The sequence below is a fragment of the Nyctibius grandis genome, chromosome 9, assembly GCF_013368605.1.
Source record: "Nyctibius grandis isolate bNycGra1 chromosome 9, bNycGra1.pri, whole genome shotgun sequence".
NCBI lineage: Eukaryota > Metazoa > Chordata > Aves > Nyctibiiformes > Nyctibiidae > Nyctibius > Nyctibius grandis.
In genome coordinates this window covers 9,344,791-9,360,336 of record NC_090666.1, presented here as the reverse complement: position 1 = coordinate 9,360,336, position 15,546 = coordinate 9,344,791, and the positions used below count along the sequence as shown (strand labels likewise).

The 15,546-nt window shown below is 39.9% G+C and overlaps 1 protein-coding gene across 1 annotated transcript; it reads left to right on the top strand.

Annotated features, from left to right (window-relative positions):
* Positions 1–1,325: 1,325 nt before the first annotated feature.
* CPO (carboxypeptidase O) lies at positions 1,326–15,280 on the top strand. The gene is made up of 11 exons (XM_068408182.1): positions 1,326–1,405; positions 4,660–4,735; positions 5,159–5,283; positions 7,803–7,917; positions 8,963–9,064; positions 9,836–9,940; positions 10,575–10,685; positions 11,864–11,954; positions 12,536–12,738; positions 13,694–13,778; positions 15,012–15,280. Exons 1-11 carry the CDS (start codon positions 1,326–1,328, stop codon positions 15,278–15,280), a joined length of 1,362 nt encoding a protein of 453 aa, XP_068264283.1.
* The last annotated feature ends 266 nt before the right edge of the window (positions 15,281–15,546 follow it).

Sequence of the window (15,546 nt, the reverse complement as noted above, 5' to 3'; positions counted from 1 at the left end):
TCCACCTCATAGCAGTGGTGGAGAAAAAGAAAGCAAATTAAAGGTTATCTGAGCAGATGTCCTGAGTGTCAACATGGAATATGGTCTTCCAACATGAGTTTGTTTTTCTGATTTCTCACAAAAGGAGTTGCCTCTAATCCTGTATTCAGTTCTTCTGGAAGTCACTGTGGGTTGGATATCTACATGGAGGGAAATACCCACCATTTTCAGGTTCAAGTTGTTAAGCAGGTTATAGTGTGTGGCAAGAAAATGGGAAGGGTCTGGTGTGATTTATGAAGACGAACATATTCTTCTCTTGCATCCAGCCTGGTTTTCTGAGAACACTTTTGAGTTAAGATGTTCCTCTTTTACACTGGGACAGTTCTGCTGCCTGTTTCCTTGATGACAGCCTTGGTAGTAACGTGGACTTCATACTTGGTTGAGGAAGATTTACAAAGATACCATAATTACAGTTAACATCCATTGCATGTCTACACAACCAAACTGACTTATTGGACTCTCTTCACCCAAAATCCATACAGTTCTCTGCATTAAATCACTCTTTCTGAGGAATGGTGCTATATGTCTAACTGTAGCCTATTAAGGAAGGAATTCAGCTGTTTACTCCTGATATATGAACTAAGAAAGAAATTAAATTTTTCAGATAGTGACCAGCCCACTGTTTTGAGTATGTAACAAAAACACTCTTTATGACAGTGTAAAGTTGATAGTCTGTGGCCAGAGACTGATCTGGTCCAACTGAAAGTGGCTTAGATGAGACTCTGATGTCCCCATCTTTTCTTATTACAGGAATGTTGGTTGTTTCTTTCATGCCCTCTTTTTGGCTAGGCAAGTGACAGAATTGCAGTTAAGAGGTCAAATAAGTGCTCCACAAAGACACAAACACAGGAAGGAAGAGAGCAAGGATGGAGCTTGTTTTACCACAGTTCTCTTGTTCTTCCCATCCCTATGATTTTTATAAGCTAATCTTAAGTAGTCGCTGTGGACCTTCCAGGTAACACTTTCTCCAATGACTACCAACTTTGTCACGTAACATTTGAAAAGATTTGAAGGTGACATATAGAAAAATCTTCTTACTTCTCAGAAGTGCTTCAGTGAGAATGTTGCTATTTGTATGTGTTTGTGTTTTGGGGTGTGGAAGAGATCTTGAAGAATTAAGAAGATGTAGAACTATTTAAAAGCAAAGTTAATGATTCAACAAGGGCAGGTTCCCTTCCACGATAAGTCTGGTTATATATTATAATTGTACAAATAAAGTGTTCAGTCCAGATCTATCCTCCTCCTCTCTAGTCCTGCACTGTCAGGGCTGAGTTGTTTGCACAAAGATGTGGCTTTTTCTTGGGATCATCTTTTCTCTGGGGATCCTAATTCCCGGAAAACTCAGCTTGAAAATGCAATATGACGGGTGAGTGTGAACGGGGTATCATGAAGAACTGTGCATGCAGTGAAATTCCCAGGGACTGTGTAAGAATAATAATGACAACAATTATGAAACGAAAACCTGGAGATAGGGTTACTAAGCTTCAAGCTTTGTAAGATTTGGAAAGAAAACATAAAGATGGGAAATGAAGAAAGATTTAACCAAATCCAAGCCAACAGAGATATGGCTGCAGCCACAGGAGACACAGAATGCCCCTCAAATGCACCTGAGGATGCTCTGCTTCCATTAGCTGAAATTCATTTGGCTTAGACTCTGATAATGAACTTTGAAATCAGATGCTGTAGGAATAAAATGCCTTTTCTGAGTATAAAGCGGGGGGATGACTGAGCACAATTATATCCGTTAATAAAAGACAGCTGAGGTTATGTAAAAAAGATGGTGTCCGAAAAGCAGCTCAGATACTAAACCCCTGCTGGAAATCTGTAACAATAACAAAAAAAAGCTAATGGAGTTGGTTCAGACAATCTTCACCTCAAGGTGTTCAGAGAATGAGATTATCACACTTTTTATTACTGATTAATGTTTTTGAAAAGTATGAAATGTCCAGTTTTGCTGTATTCTCCATTCTCAGTTCTGCTTCATAAGAAAATGAGCGATAGAAAATCATGCTGTTTGCCTATCTAAACTATTTTGTTTCATTCACCCTCAACTTTACAAGCAATGATAGGTCACTCTGCCTTTACAGCAGTTGGGATTTGCAGGAGGGGCACAAATACAGTGTGGAGGCCAGCTATCCACATATAACTTTATACACGGAATTTTCTAAAGTAAACAGAGAAAGTAGCCCAGTGCTGAATGCCTCTAGACTAATTATACCCCCAGAAGATAGTTTTAAAAAGGAGAGAAAACCAAGCAATACCTGCTGCAAGTGAGTTCCTTCATAGTATACCCTTTCAACAGCTCTCCTGGCAAAGCTCTGGCAGACATAGAAAGTCACTACTTCTCTCTTTAAAATGTATTATTTCCCTTGGATAATATTTAGCCTTTAGATTTGTATCAGGGACACAGTCAGAGCCTGTTGATTTCACTGAGTAGAATTCAACAGACCCTTGGTAATGTAGTGTTCATTCTTGTTTCTAATTGCTGTCCAGGACAGAACCTGTTGAGTATTTTCATAGGATTTAAAAACACACTTAATCGAATGGTCAGTGTGACTTTGTGTGGGCAGCACCTGCACAAAGACAAAATGACTAGTAAAGCCCATTTCTGTTGTCATTTGCTCCGTTCAACAACTTAAATGAAATATCCAATCTATGAGCATCCAAGGAAGTGCAGCTTGTGCTGAGAACAGCCCTTTAATTTGGTAAGAAATCTTAACTGTAGCACTTAAAAAACTGTTGTTCTCACGTGGTCACATGGGCTGACTTTGCACTTCTCCACTGAGAATCCTAGTCCATAATCATAAATGAGTGTGTGCTTTCTAATCTTAGTTTGCTATTAAAAATTATTTGTCTCCACACTGGCTATTGTAAAAGGTTTATCAGTAAATAAGAGCTGGCCATCTGGCAGCAATCTGACTGTCTGGCATTTCTTTCATTTGGTGTAATTAAGACATAATGTCAATGAGGATAGAAAGATATTACAGGATATTGTTTCCCTTCCTGATAGACAAAGAGCAAAGCAAGCCCAGGCATTTAGAGAGAATAAACTCTGAACTGCAGCTGAGATGTTTATTCTCCTAGCAAAGATGTTTATCCTGCATCTACAAGGTTTATTACAAAGATATCTTGGCTGTTGTACCAAATTGTTAGCAATGCAAATGTAATCATTTTGCCCCATAGATGAGGGTCCTATATGCTAACAGCATCTCCTGAACAAGTAGTAAACAGCCCATTTTAACTATCAAGTTCTAAGTTTCTTTATCAGCAAAGGTGATGTTTTCAAGAGAGAAGTAAAAAACTCCCAATCCCCCTGTTTTTCAGTGGATAGTGTGAATGAACAGTGAATTCTATTTGCATGTATATTACACTGATAATTGTACATTTGTGTGTGGCAGCACCAATGACAGCAGTTGCAGTTCAGATGATGAGAGCATATTATACGGATGACCATGGCTTTAATAAAAAGCCATGCAAGGCTTTGCAACAAGAATTTCTGTTACAAAAGCTTTCAAATGTAAAATCTACTTTTTTTTGTACTTGTCCCACAAAGGCTGCAAGGCCCATTGAAGGCATTGAAGGAGGCTGTGAAGCAGCAGTTATTGGTTACTAACAAATATGAACATTTCTCAGGTTCCCCATTCTGTCGTACCAGTAGTGGATAACTGCTATCTTACCTTTAAGTAATATAATGTAGTTGTCAAAATCCACTCCTCATTATGAAACCCTTTCATTAGAAAAGTCACACTTGCTATCAGTCCTGGAAAGCTGATCTGAAGGAACACTGAAAAAAAATTAGAAAAATAATTACAAAGGTTTTTTTAATAGAACATACAGATTTGCTTTTTCTGCATTTCCAACCATTTTAATTTGTTCTTCATAAACTTTCAATATTTTTTTCAGATTAAGCTTGTAGTAAATCAAAGTTTCATGGGGCCTCATGAAAATATATACTTAGACACTGGATCTGTGTGTCTTTTCTAGAAATATAAAATGATAGATCCTGCACTAGAAATTTTTGTTTCCTGCAAATTGAGTAAGAATATGCAATTCTGGGGACCACACTATTCACTATTTGTAGAATAAATTGGCTATTCTCATGACAAGCAGTTTGTGAACATCTCAAGCTCTTAGCAGTGTTCATTTATTATGGCTACCTAATGTTTTTGCATGCTGAAGTAGATCAGCAAAGCACCAAGTCTATCTGGAATAATTGAATAATTCCTGAACTAGAGAAAAAAAAAGTGACATCTTATCAAATAAACAGCTTATTATATATTGCCAATGATCTTGTTTGGGCCCTGGTCCTGCAAAGGCAGAAACACACACCAGGGCTCATGTGAGCAGTTGGCGTCAGTGAAGCTGGTATGGTGAATCAAGAATTGCCACTGGCACGGAAGCAGTGTTAACCTAACGCTCTAGCAGAAACTTACAACACTTAGTACTATTTGTAGTTAAACATTCCAGGAATTCATCACTCATCCATGTTTTTGTTGGAACAGCGCTCAGTTACATTCTCTGTCTTCCTTCTACATAACAAAATATATCCTTTTGAGTTATGAAATCATAGATACTTTAACAGACATTAAAACTGATCTTGTTTCTCTGCTGAATTTCCAGGGATCAGGTTTTGCATATTGTGCCAGAAACATTTCAGCAAGTCCAGCATCTTCAGCATCTTTGCAGCACTTTACTGGTGAGTAAGAATAACCATGTGTGCCCAAAAAGCAGAGCGGGGTCTTGGGCTGTAAAACAGATTTGTATGTAACTTTGGACAGGAATGAAGGTTAAAGTAAACTTGAAAAAGATTTACCTAACTTTTTTTTTCTTAGTGTAGGGTGGAATTGCCTTTCCACTACCTGAAGGAATTTCTGGGAAGAAGTTAGTTTCCTTGCATGGCTCTGTGAAGGTGCTGCTCTGAATCAGTGGTGCCTGAGTCAATGGAAACACTAAGTTTGTGCTGCATGCTCTATGAACAGATGGCTGGAGAATAGTTAAGGGGAGAATTTGAAGAAAAATTTCTTCCATTTATTGATATGCAGCTACTCTATCTTAAATGTATTTTCTCATTTTGAAAACAGAGCTTGATTTGTGCATTTCTTTATTCTCCTCTGCACAGCTGGATTTGTGGAAGCCCCTGCTGCCTGAAGATATCTGGGCTGGAGAAGACCTGCACATAAGGGTCCCAGCCGCTCTGGTGCAGGAGGTGAAAGACAGCTTAGATCAGCATATGATCTCTTACAAGTATGACCTCTAATTTCCTGATGGGGAAGGCTGGCTCTAACAATCTTCCTTGCTATCACAATAGGACCTAGCCCTTTCCAATGAACAGTCAGCAAGTACTGATGACAGAATCCAACCTTTGTTCCAAGAGCCTCCAACTTACCTTGACCTGCCCAATGCACAGATGCTATATATACCTTTGAGTTTTAAAAGCACATTCCCCTGTGCCCTGTTTATTCACCTTCCAGCTAGCCTATACTGTGAATTTGGAGCTGGGATCTGAGACAGCCAAATCGGTCTTGTTTCCTGCTGTTGCCTTCTCAGTGGCAGAGGATGGAGCTCAGATGTATGACTCAGTTTTTTAGTCTAAAGTCAGGACGCCAAACTTGGTACAACCATTGCTTGTAGGAACATGCTTTGCTCTTGGAAAGTATGGATACTTGAACACAGGGTCCTCCCTATTTTGGAAAGCCCAAAGGTTTAATCAGTGTCACTCAAAAGAAGCAGTCTCTGTAACTCTCCTCTTCCCTTCTCTGTCTTTTGTTGTTCCTCTGGTTTGGAGAAGAGTCCTTTCAAAGTGAATATTCAGCAAGTTTCTTCAAAGCTGCAGTTTCCTACTCCTATCCCTCCCCCACCAGGCTGGTGAGAATTTCCTGGCATCATCCAGCCAGAGACATCATGGCCTGGGACAAAGGTCCCAGTGGCATATTCCCACTGTGCACACAATTGTGAGCCATGAGCTGCAGATGGCCCATGATGCTTTATCACACCTACCCAGCCACACATCTTCACTAACTGCCACGCTTCTACTTCCAACCAGAAGATCTAATCCAGATACAAAGAGTGTTTATAAAGCCAGATGAGATCAAATATGATCTTTTCCTCACGCAGTCCCATTCCCATTTGGAACTGACTTTTTCAGGTAACCAGTAGCTAGCTATATTTCATATAAACAGTCCTGTAGTCATTCAGGGCTGGTGACAAACGGTCTATGGACGTACACTGACATTTACCAATCAAAAAAAAGTTACAGGAGGATTGGTGCCACTTCAAAGCTGTTCAGAGTTAAAGCTGATCTTGACATCCTGCATCTTGCCTGAAAAATTCTTTTTAGTAAGTGTGATGCCCTGACAACCATAGATGGAGAGAGATGAGGTGGGATCCAGTACAAATGATCTAGCATCACGTTTAGGTATTCAGGACTTAGACAACATTCCAGAAGATATTTAACCTCTTATTTATGTCAAGGCTCTTCATTTTCTAATGGTTTCAGCTGATTCTAGTGGAAATTTAAAGACTAAACTGAAGTTAGCAGCTTAATCTTTTTTTTTTTTTTCCCTTGGATTGGGGCCAGCACTGTAGCCACCTTGTGTAGGGTCCTAAAGAAAGAGGTGGATAATTTAATAGCCAAGTTGAAATTTTGGCTTTGTATTGCAAAGGGGTTGAGATGAATACATACAGCAATGTTAGAGTTAAAGTTCCTATAACAGATTCAAAGCAGGAACTGCCTTTTAGAAGTCAGTTGACATGCAAGGAAGGTAACATGACAGTTAGGTATATAGAGACATAAATGACAAATTATAATCAGGACATCAATATTCTGACTGTGTCAGACTCTGGGATTTCAATTCTCCAGAGCTCTGATAAGGCATTTTGCATGTGTGGTTTCAGTTCACAGGAATTTGTACTGCCTGAATTTTAGTTTGAAGTTCAGATGTGAATAAACATCAAAGCTCAGAGTGAAAGTCAGCTGTAACTACTTTAAAAAGTTTCTTATGTGCAGTTTCCAGAAATGCCGACCAGTGCTGCTGTCAGCAGAGCAGCCTATTAGCACTTACAGTGTTTGAAATCAACAATACTTAAGCCACCTTCGCAATTGTCTTATTGCAAGCGTTTACAAGGAGCACAGATTTGTAACAGTGTTACACCGGGCCGACTGCAGTGAGAAAGCACAGTCTATGATCCAAAGTCCTCCGAAGCCAAGGAAAAGGTTTTATTGACTCCCTTGATCATGGAATCATGCCTGTGCTATACTCATTTCTGAACCAATTTGTAGCTAAAAAGCAAGAGCTTTTTGAAGGTAAAAGAGGTTTTGTTCTGATTTTTGCAAATTGCAATGAATGCTTCTGTGAAGTCTTTGCAAACTGAAAATGTCTCCACAAAACACAATGAACCACTAATTTTAATTTTTTCACTTTTCCCTCCTTTTCCCAAAAGGCAATATTTTACAGTTTTGCCCAGAGGTAGAAGTGGTGAAGAAAAGAAAATATGGAACTTTTTTTTAGTAGAAAATTGTCAACCTTCAAAAAAATCTGGTAAAATTATTACTTTATTGTTAAAACCCAGTGAAAATCTCAATACTTTGAATTTCCTCTTACATGAAAGTAACCATTATGCTGTTGGTGATGAATTTGACCAGGCAGTCCACAACAGAAGAGGCTAAATCCTTTCATTGTTGATGTAAGCAATGCACCCACCATGATAGTTCTGCAGTAATTGTTTGGGATTGTTTTCTCTTTCCCCCTTTCCCCTCCCCTCAGAGTCCTAATACCTGACGTACAGGAACTTGTGGATCAGAGCATGCCAAGGGAGAGGAGGAGCCACAGGCAGATCCCAGAAGGTTATGTCTACACCCAATATCATCCAATGGAAGAGGTAAAGAGGAACCCAAGTCTCCTTGCTTTCTTTGTTGCTCCTATTTTGTAAATGACACAGGAAGCAACTCTGTGCTTTAGCTGAAGTCTGTGGAGCTCTTTCTGGCTTTCTTCTTTGCAGAATTAGTCCTTACTCTTTGACTAGAATCTTGGCCTGGTTGAATTGAACATGAATTTGCCATTGATTATGATTAAATCCTCAATTCCTCCCTGACCAAAACCTAAATACTCTGCATTAAGCAGCCATATTGTTTTGCAAATAATATTCTGGGGTTCAGTTGATTTGTTTGCCACCTTTCTACCCTATTATGCTTTATCATTTTCTCTAGTATTTATTCATTTAAGTCCCAGTATGTTTGATTCTGAGCCAAGTGTGAAGTGCAATGACTATTGCGGTATCTGGAATCCCAGTGAGGAAGAAGAGGTGAACAATGGGAGACCTGTAGAAAGAAGTAATTTAAGGGCAGGTTTTTGACACTTCAGGAGAGAATAATGTCAGAAGGGTGGGTAGTGAAGACTTCTTGGTGCTATGTTTCACAGACCAGTGGGTAAGCCTGGACAAAGGCAGAGCATGTTGGTATTCTTCCTCTTAGCCACATAATAAGAGTGAGAGAGTGGAGTGAATCCTCATGTATATTTTGTTTGAGCTGCCTGTTGGGGATGACTGCTGCTGAAATCAGATCGGGAGAATCACTACTGATAAGGAAGAGACTGTAATACTGTTTTGAAGATTTGATGCTGTGGCTCCATGTCTGGTGAAGTAAACAGAAAGATGCCCAATAGGATGAGCATGTAGAATGAGATCAGAATAGAGTATCAGCGTTGTATTGCAGTGATGTTATAACATTCAGTGAGATATGACCATGCCTTTGCTCAGAGGCAAGTGAAAAGCCTTCCATGAGCATTAAGTGATACCACAGATTGAAATAAGCTCTGAGGAAAACATTGTTTGTCTAAGCAAAAGAAAATGCTTTAATCTGAAAATGGAGGTGAGAAAGAGTAGGCAACTCCCACTTTGGGCCAAGAATTCTCCTTGACTATTTCAGATTTATCAATGGATGACTCAGATCCAGAAGAGCAACAGTGAGCTGGTGACTCAGCACTACCTGGGGAAGACAATTGAGAATCGAACAATGTATTATCTGCAGGTAAGGGAGGAACTTTCTTAAAATTAATAAAAGGTATCTTCACAAAAAAGTACGCAGGAGAAGACAGGATTCAGGTATTTCCTAAGACAGTGCTCATCCCAATTCACTGAAATAACAGAAGATGGTTTTACTCCTCTACAGTACAGTAAGAATTGCCAACTTTCATATACACTATCACCATAAGCTTGCTATTGCTATTATGCAGTGAAAACAACAAATTTATCTGAAGTCTTGTTTAGAAATATAAATCAAGCTGAAACTAGCTTGGCAACAGCTGTGCGGGAGGATAAAGAGTTTTGTTTCATTGTTTTTATTACTTTTTACAGCATATAGCCTTTCTGCTAGGAGTATTTCAGGACATTTTTTATTGGACGCTCTAGTAAAAACCATAGTCTTAATAATTGGGTTAGTGATTGTCTAATCTGTTCCTATCACTGAGTAAAATTAGATTCCCTGCCTTTTTGTGCTTCCCCTTCTAAAAAAAAAGAATCTCAAAGTAAGAACAACCAGTCCTGTGAATGACTAATATAAATGAAAAAGACAGTGTTTTATTGACAGTCCTGCTCAACAGACACTTTAAAACTCTTGCCCTGCGATACTACAGAGATGGGGTTATTAGGAGGGAAAGCTTGTCATAATGATGTCTGTAATAATAATAATCTCAGATGGCTCAATGGTATATCAAGGCACATGCTTTTCTTTCTGTCTTACTCTAGGCTATTTTATTGTAATGTAACAGTTTTCCAAATGATAATTTTTACACTCTCTCAGATCAGTCAACCATCAGATAAAACCAAAAAGATCATTTGGATGGACTGTGGGATTCATGCCAGAGAATGGATCTCTCCAGCCTTCTGCCAGTGGTTTGTGAAAGAAGTGAGTCCTCACTCGTCCACTTAGATTAGATAGTAAAAAAAACATATCACTTTGGATACTTCAGTTCTCTTGTCTATCATGGTACCAGGAATTATGCTTTTTCTGTTAAAATATGATTTTCAAAATTAGTACATAGTACAGATACCTGTGGAGACCTAAGTCCAAATCACAGTTTGAGATGAGATATGGGACAATATTTGTTAGCGCATTGTTTCCGCCTCTTGAACTGCTTCCAAAGCCACTGAACTTGATAGCAATCTCTCCACTTCCCACACTGGCTTTTGGATCAAGCATCTCTGCATTGCAAAGCCACAGTCTCCCTGGAATAAAGCAACCCTAAGATATGGTATAGCAATGTTCCACGTGTACTGAAAGCACCTGGTGCACAGCTATGCTATCATGCAGCTTTCATACCTGCAAGACTGTATCCATATGAAGTACACTATAATGGGATACACTGTCACTTTGTTAATGGCAAAAGGTAAATATCTCAACATATCTGGGGATCAAGTAGATCTTGGGTAGCATGATGGTATCCAGGAGTGAGTGATTCCCTGAAGATAGGTCTAAACTAGCTCTTTCCAGTGATTACCACTAGATTCTCTGCTCAGTCCTCTGTATTTTTTCTTTTCAGATTCTTCAAAATTACAAATCTGACCCGAAGATAAGCAGATTTCTGCAGAATTTGGACCTCTACGTCTTGCCAGTCCTTAATATTGATGGCTACATCTATTCCTGGGAAAGAGTAAGTAGTGAAAATACAGGAACTAGATTGAAAGTTAGATGTGCAAAGCATGTATTGTCATTTCTAGATACAATCATAGCAATTATATTTAAACAGAGAACAGTGACAGAATCATTACTCACAAAAATCCTCTCATGGCAGAGAGGTTTTGTTTCTTCTGGTAAATCAGCAGTCACTTGAGATTACAGGGCTAAAAATTCCTAGCAAATGTCATGAGCCTTGGGAAAAGAGAAGGTCAAAACCACAGGATCTATTGCTTTTAGGTTTCTGGGGATGGACTTTCCCTGCTAACAGCTCAAGGCTTGGCTGATGGAGTTAAGCATGTCTGGAGGAGTCAGTCATTCTTTGCAAGAGATCTCAACCAGCAGATGGGTCTAAGCACCTTTGCAGCATGGGACAGGAGGAGAATTGGTCAAATATTGGGCTATTTGGTTTTGAAATACGTGCGCTCTCCCAAATAATCTTCCTTTTCTGATATGGAGGATAATGCAAACTGTTGGTCTTCCGCAACTCTCATCATGCTTCCAGGCTTCTGAGCCCAGTCAAAACACCTTTTAATGCAGGAGCTCAGCATGGCCCAACAGGCTCAGCCTACTGCCCTGTGGATCCTGCTGTCTCCCAACTTGCTCCCTGGCAGGTTTGGGGCATACCACACATTGCACTTGGATGCACAGGTAATTCAGCCGGGAAGCTCATACAGGCAGTGCAGTGAGGTCTGCAGAGAACGAAGTATAGCAGTGAGTATAGCAGGGAACCAAGCAGCAGCAGCAAGATTAGCTGACAAAAAAAGCATTCATCTTGACTCTGAAACAAACATAAGTTCCACTATCATCTCTTGGACACAGAGGTATCCCTCACAATGCCAAGTCTTTCTTAGGAGTGCAACACTGCATGGAAGCAGTTGGGTACTACAGAAAAAGCATACTCTTTTTTTTTTTAAAGCTTAGGAGGCTCATTCCAAGGTGCACGCAGGCTTGTGGAATATGACAGCCTGGCTGTAGTAGATAAAATGTTCTGTCACTAAGCTTTACAACCCTTGCACACAGACTTGCACTCTTACAATGCAAGAGTTACTCACAATGCAGAGGTCTAAGACAAAGGAGTCTTCACACCATATTATCACTAGGCCCTATGGATCATTAAGTTGTTATTATGTATCTGAAGTTACTTTTGTTTAGGATCGTTTGTGGAGGAAAAACCGTTCTCCATATATGAATGGCACCTGCTATGGGACAGATCTGAACCGAAACTTCAATTCCTCGTGGGGCAGTAAGTTCCAAGTACTTCAGATCAGCAACACAAATGTAAAGTAAGAGTAATAATTAGTCTCTGAAATAAGATGATGTCCTACAAGAAAGGAATACTCATCTCATCATCAAGACATATGTAAAAATAAAAACCTGGTTTGTAAAACTATTAAGTCATTGACTTTCAACTGGCATTTATTTTCGTGAGCAGAAAATTGCTGCTTATATAACTATACCTCTAATTCACTGCAGGAGCAAGCATCAGATCTAGACAGCAATGTTAGGAGTTAGTCACTTAACAGCCAGTATTTGTGCTTGCCATGAATTTCAAGGAGCCTCCAAAGCTTCCCTGGCAGGTGGTACACTGTGGTGGTGTCAGAGTGTTTTCGTTGCAGCTAGCCTGTAAATATGCATTAAATATTTCAGTCTTGTAGCAAATTTTAGTTACTACCAACAGAGTAAAATGTTGAAGTCCCACTGAGCTGTCTAGCCTCCCTACCCACACAAACACATGCCTTAACACTCCAAGGTAAATTTCCTTGTTCCCTCTGAACTGGCGTTTATATGTCTCTCCTTTGATTCACTTTTTGTATTCCTCTCCAGGTATTGGTGTTTCTTATAACTGCAGCAGTGAAATCTTCTGTGGATCTGGACCAGAATCAGAGCCTGAGACAAGAGCTGTGGCTCAGTTTATCGAAAGGAAGAAGAGTGACATTTTGTGCTATTTAACAATTCATTCCTATGGACAGTACATCCTCACTCCATATGGTTCCACAACTAAACCTCCAAGTAACAGTGAAGAACTGGTAGGGCAAAACATTCATCTTCTACACTTGTAGAGAACAAGTACAGGCAGTAGCATGTGGCACAACTCTATCTGCCCTCTTGCCTTTCCTTCAGAGGAGCTGGGCTTATTCAGAGGCTTGGCTCCCAGAGTTACTGGCACTCCATGTAGTATCAGCAAGGTTTATTTGCCTCAGAATTAATCCTAATCCTCCATTTTAAAACAGGAAAATTGAACTATTACAGATAGGGTTACTGCAACGCAAGGGAAGTGGAGAGAGCACCAAGTTCTTTCTGCATACAAGAATGCATTTGCACTTTAGGATGCCAGCACATTATACACACACGTTTGTCACAATTGTGTCCAGAAAGGGTATTCCAAATGTGCTCACTAGGAGAATGGGAGAAAAGTAGGCACCTACTTCTTGGTTACACCTCCCCTCAGTTTCTGAGTGTTCTAATTTGAGTTCATGAACATGCGTATTTGTAAACATTCCAGTAGCTGGAGCACTAGTCAAGAGCATGAGGGACTTGGGTTTGGACTTCATATGAGTCATTGGAGAAGTAATTTAGTCTGTCTATGGCTCATTTTCTAAAGATGGTGGGATACAGAATCTATGGCAATGTGACACAGGTAAGAGATCAATGACCGCTGTAGTCAGTACCAGTATGCTATACAGCAGAGACTCTAATTCTCCAAAATACAGCCCTCTACCTTTACAACAAAGCAAATACCTTCTCTGCCTAATAGCAGAGTGATTTTTAAAATTTTAACATAACTCACATTACAAAATTCAAGAACAATTTGCCCAACTGTTTGAAATGGGTTTCTCTAAAGTCCTGAGCTAATAATATCAAAACTTAAAGCTGATCATATGTAAATGTAAAGCTGAAAGAGACAAATATTTTGGTCCACTCAAAATAATTGCCAAATGTACTGGCACTGATGACAATGATGTTCCCGTTTTGAACTTACAGATGCATGTTGCAGAGAAAGCAGCTGCTGCCCTGATGGGAAAGTATGGGACCAGCTATGAAGTAGGATCAACCTCTTTAATTTTATGTAAGTTTCTTTATGTTTCCCTTTGATTGCTCTGTTTTTCAAAGAAGAGAGTCATTCTATTCTTGTGTCACAGGCATCAGTAAGTATTGTTTTGCTGAGTTTTCTCTTTGAGTAATATTTAATGGGCTGGTTCGGTGGAACATCTAAGCAGCAGTCATTTGAATACAAAATAACACTGTACGTTATAAAGCTGACTGCGGGAAGGAAGGAAGCATTGATCAGAAGCTAGTTCCTACATGAATTCCTCACAGATACATCACAGAGGACAGAAGGAGACTGGTGATAGATCATCCTGAACCTGCTGAATCCAGCAGCAAAACTCCTATTTGTCTTCACCGGAGTCAAGCAAAAATTAAAATCCCACTCAGGTCTATAGTTACTCCATCAGACTTTATCACACGGCAGCTGCTTGCAGTTCTGTGTGAAATATGTTGCTTTCAGCCTTGTTCCTAATAGACTGGATAGCCACATCACGAACACACCATCACAGCTGATACTAGTTGACAGTCTCTACATAGAGGACTAGAGGGCCCCAGAGACTGCCTGGTAAAACCAATCTTTTCCCAGTAAGCAATAAGTCACGCTAGTCACTCAGAACAGTAAGTAGTTGGCTCCAGTACCCATGCAGTTTTGCATATTCACAGTGTCTGTCTGTGCCAGTCCCTGAGTCACACGAGTCACCTACTGCATGAGCAATGTGGTGTAAGTATAAGGTACCTTGTCCATGCCTAGAACTGCATTTTGCCAGGGTTTGTACTTACACTGAATAGGTAAGAAAAAAGATCCACGAGGCAGATGAACAGTGATATAAGCAGTAGCCAGAAATTTTTCAGACTTGACCAAAATTATGTTTAAAAACAAATATATAAAGAAATTCCAGGCAGTGTCAATGTAGGAAATGAAGTACCGGATCAGACAAATGGCCAGTCCATCTTGTACCCCACGCTAACCACAGTAAAATGCTAAAAACGCAGAATCCCTGGAAGTCATCTCCTGTTATTGTACAATACCATCTTATGGAGGATTGTTTCACTTAGGAAACTCCATGGAAGACTTTTAGTATAATTAAGAATTGCAGCACCTAGCAACTCTGCTCTCCCTGTCACAGTGATATACGGTTACTGCTCAGTTCAGAGATTCTGGTATAATCTTGCATTAACTATAGCAAGAAGTATTTTCAAAGAAAGAATCATGCTTAATACATATATCTCCCCTCTATTTTTAAATTCACAGACAGTAACTCAGGCTCCTCACGGGACTGGGCTCACATGATTGGGATTCCTTTCTCCTACACATTCGAACTGCGAGACAAGGGTACTCATGGATTTGTTCTACCTGCTGACCAGATCCAACCCACATGTGAGGAGACTATGTTGGCTGTGACAACAATCATAGACCATGTTGATCAGAAGTACTTCCCAGGTGGGGCTGTGATGCTGACCCCAGGCAGCCTGGGCCTGAGCCTTTGCCTGAGTGTTTTACTTACATGGGCTGTTTCTTAAAAATGGCTTAGAGAACCCAGCAAGAGACTCCCATGCAAAGTATAATGTCCCTTTGAAAAGACAAAATTACATGAGCAGAGGAACTAAATGTTAAGTATTTCAATAAAGGCTTATGCCACAAAATACAAGCATCCACTTGTGGTTTTGATAGCTGTGTTTTAGGGAAGGAGGAAAGGATGAAGAGCTGTGGAAATTTCCCAAGCTTCACTTGCCGGATCTGCAAGAAGCCAGCTTGAGTACACACAGGGACAGAGCACTATTACTCC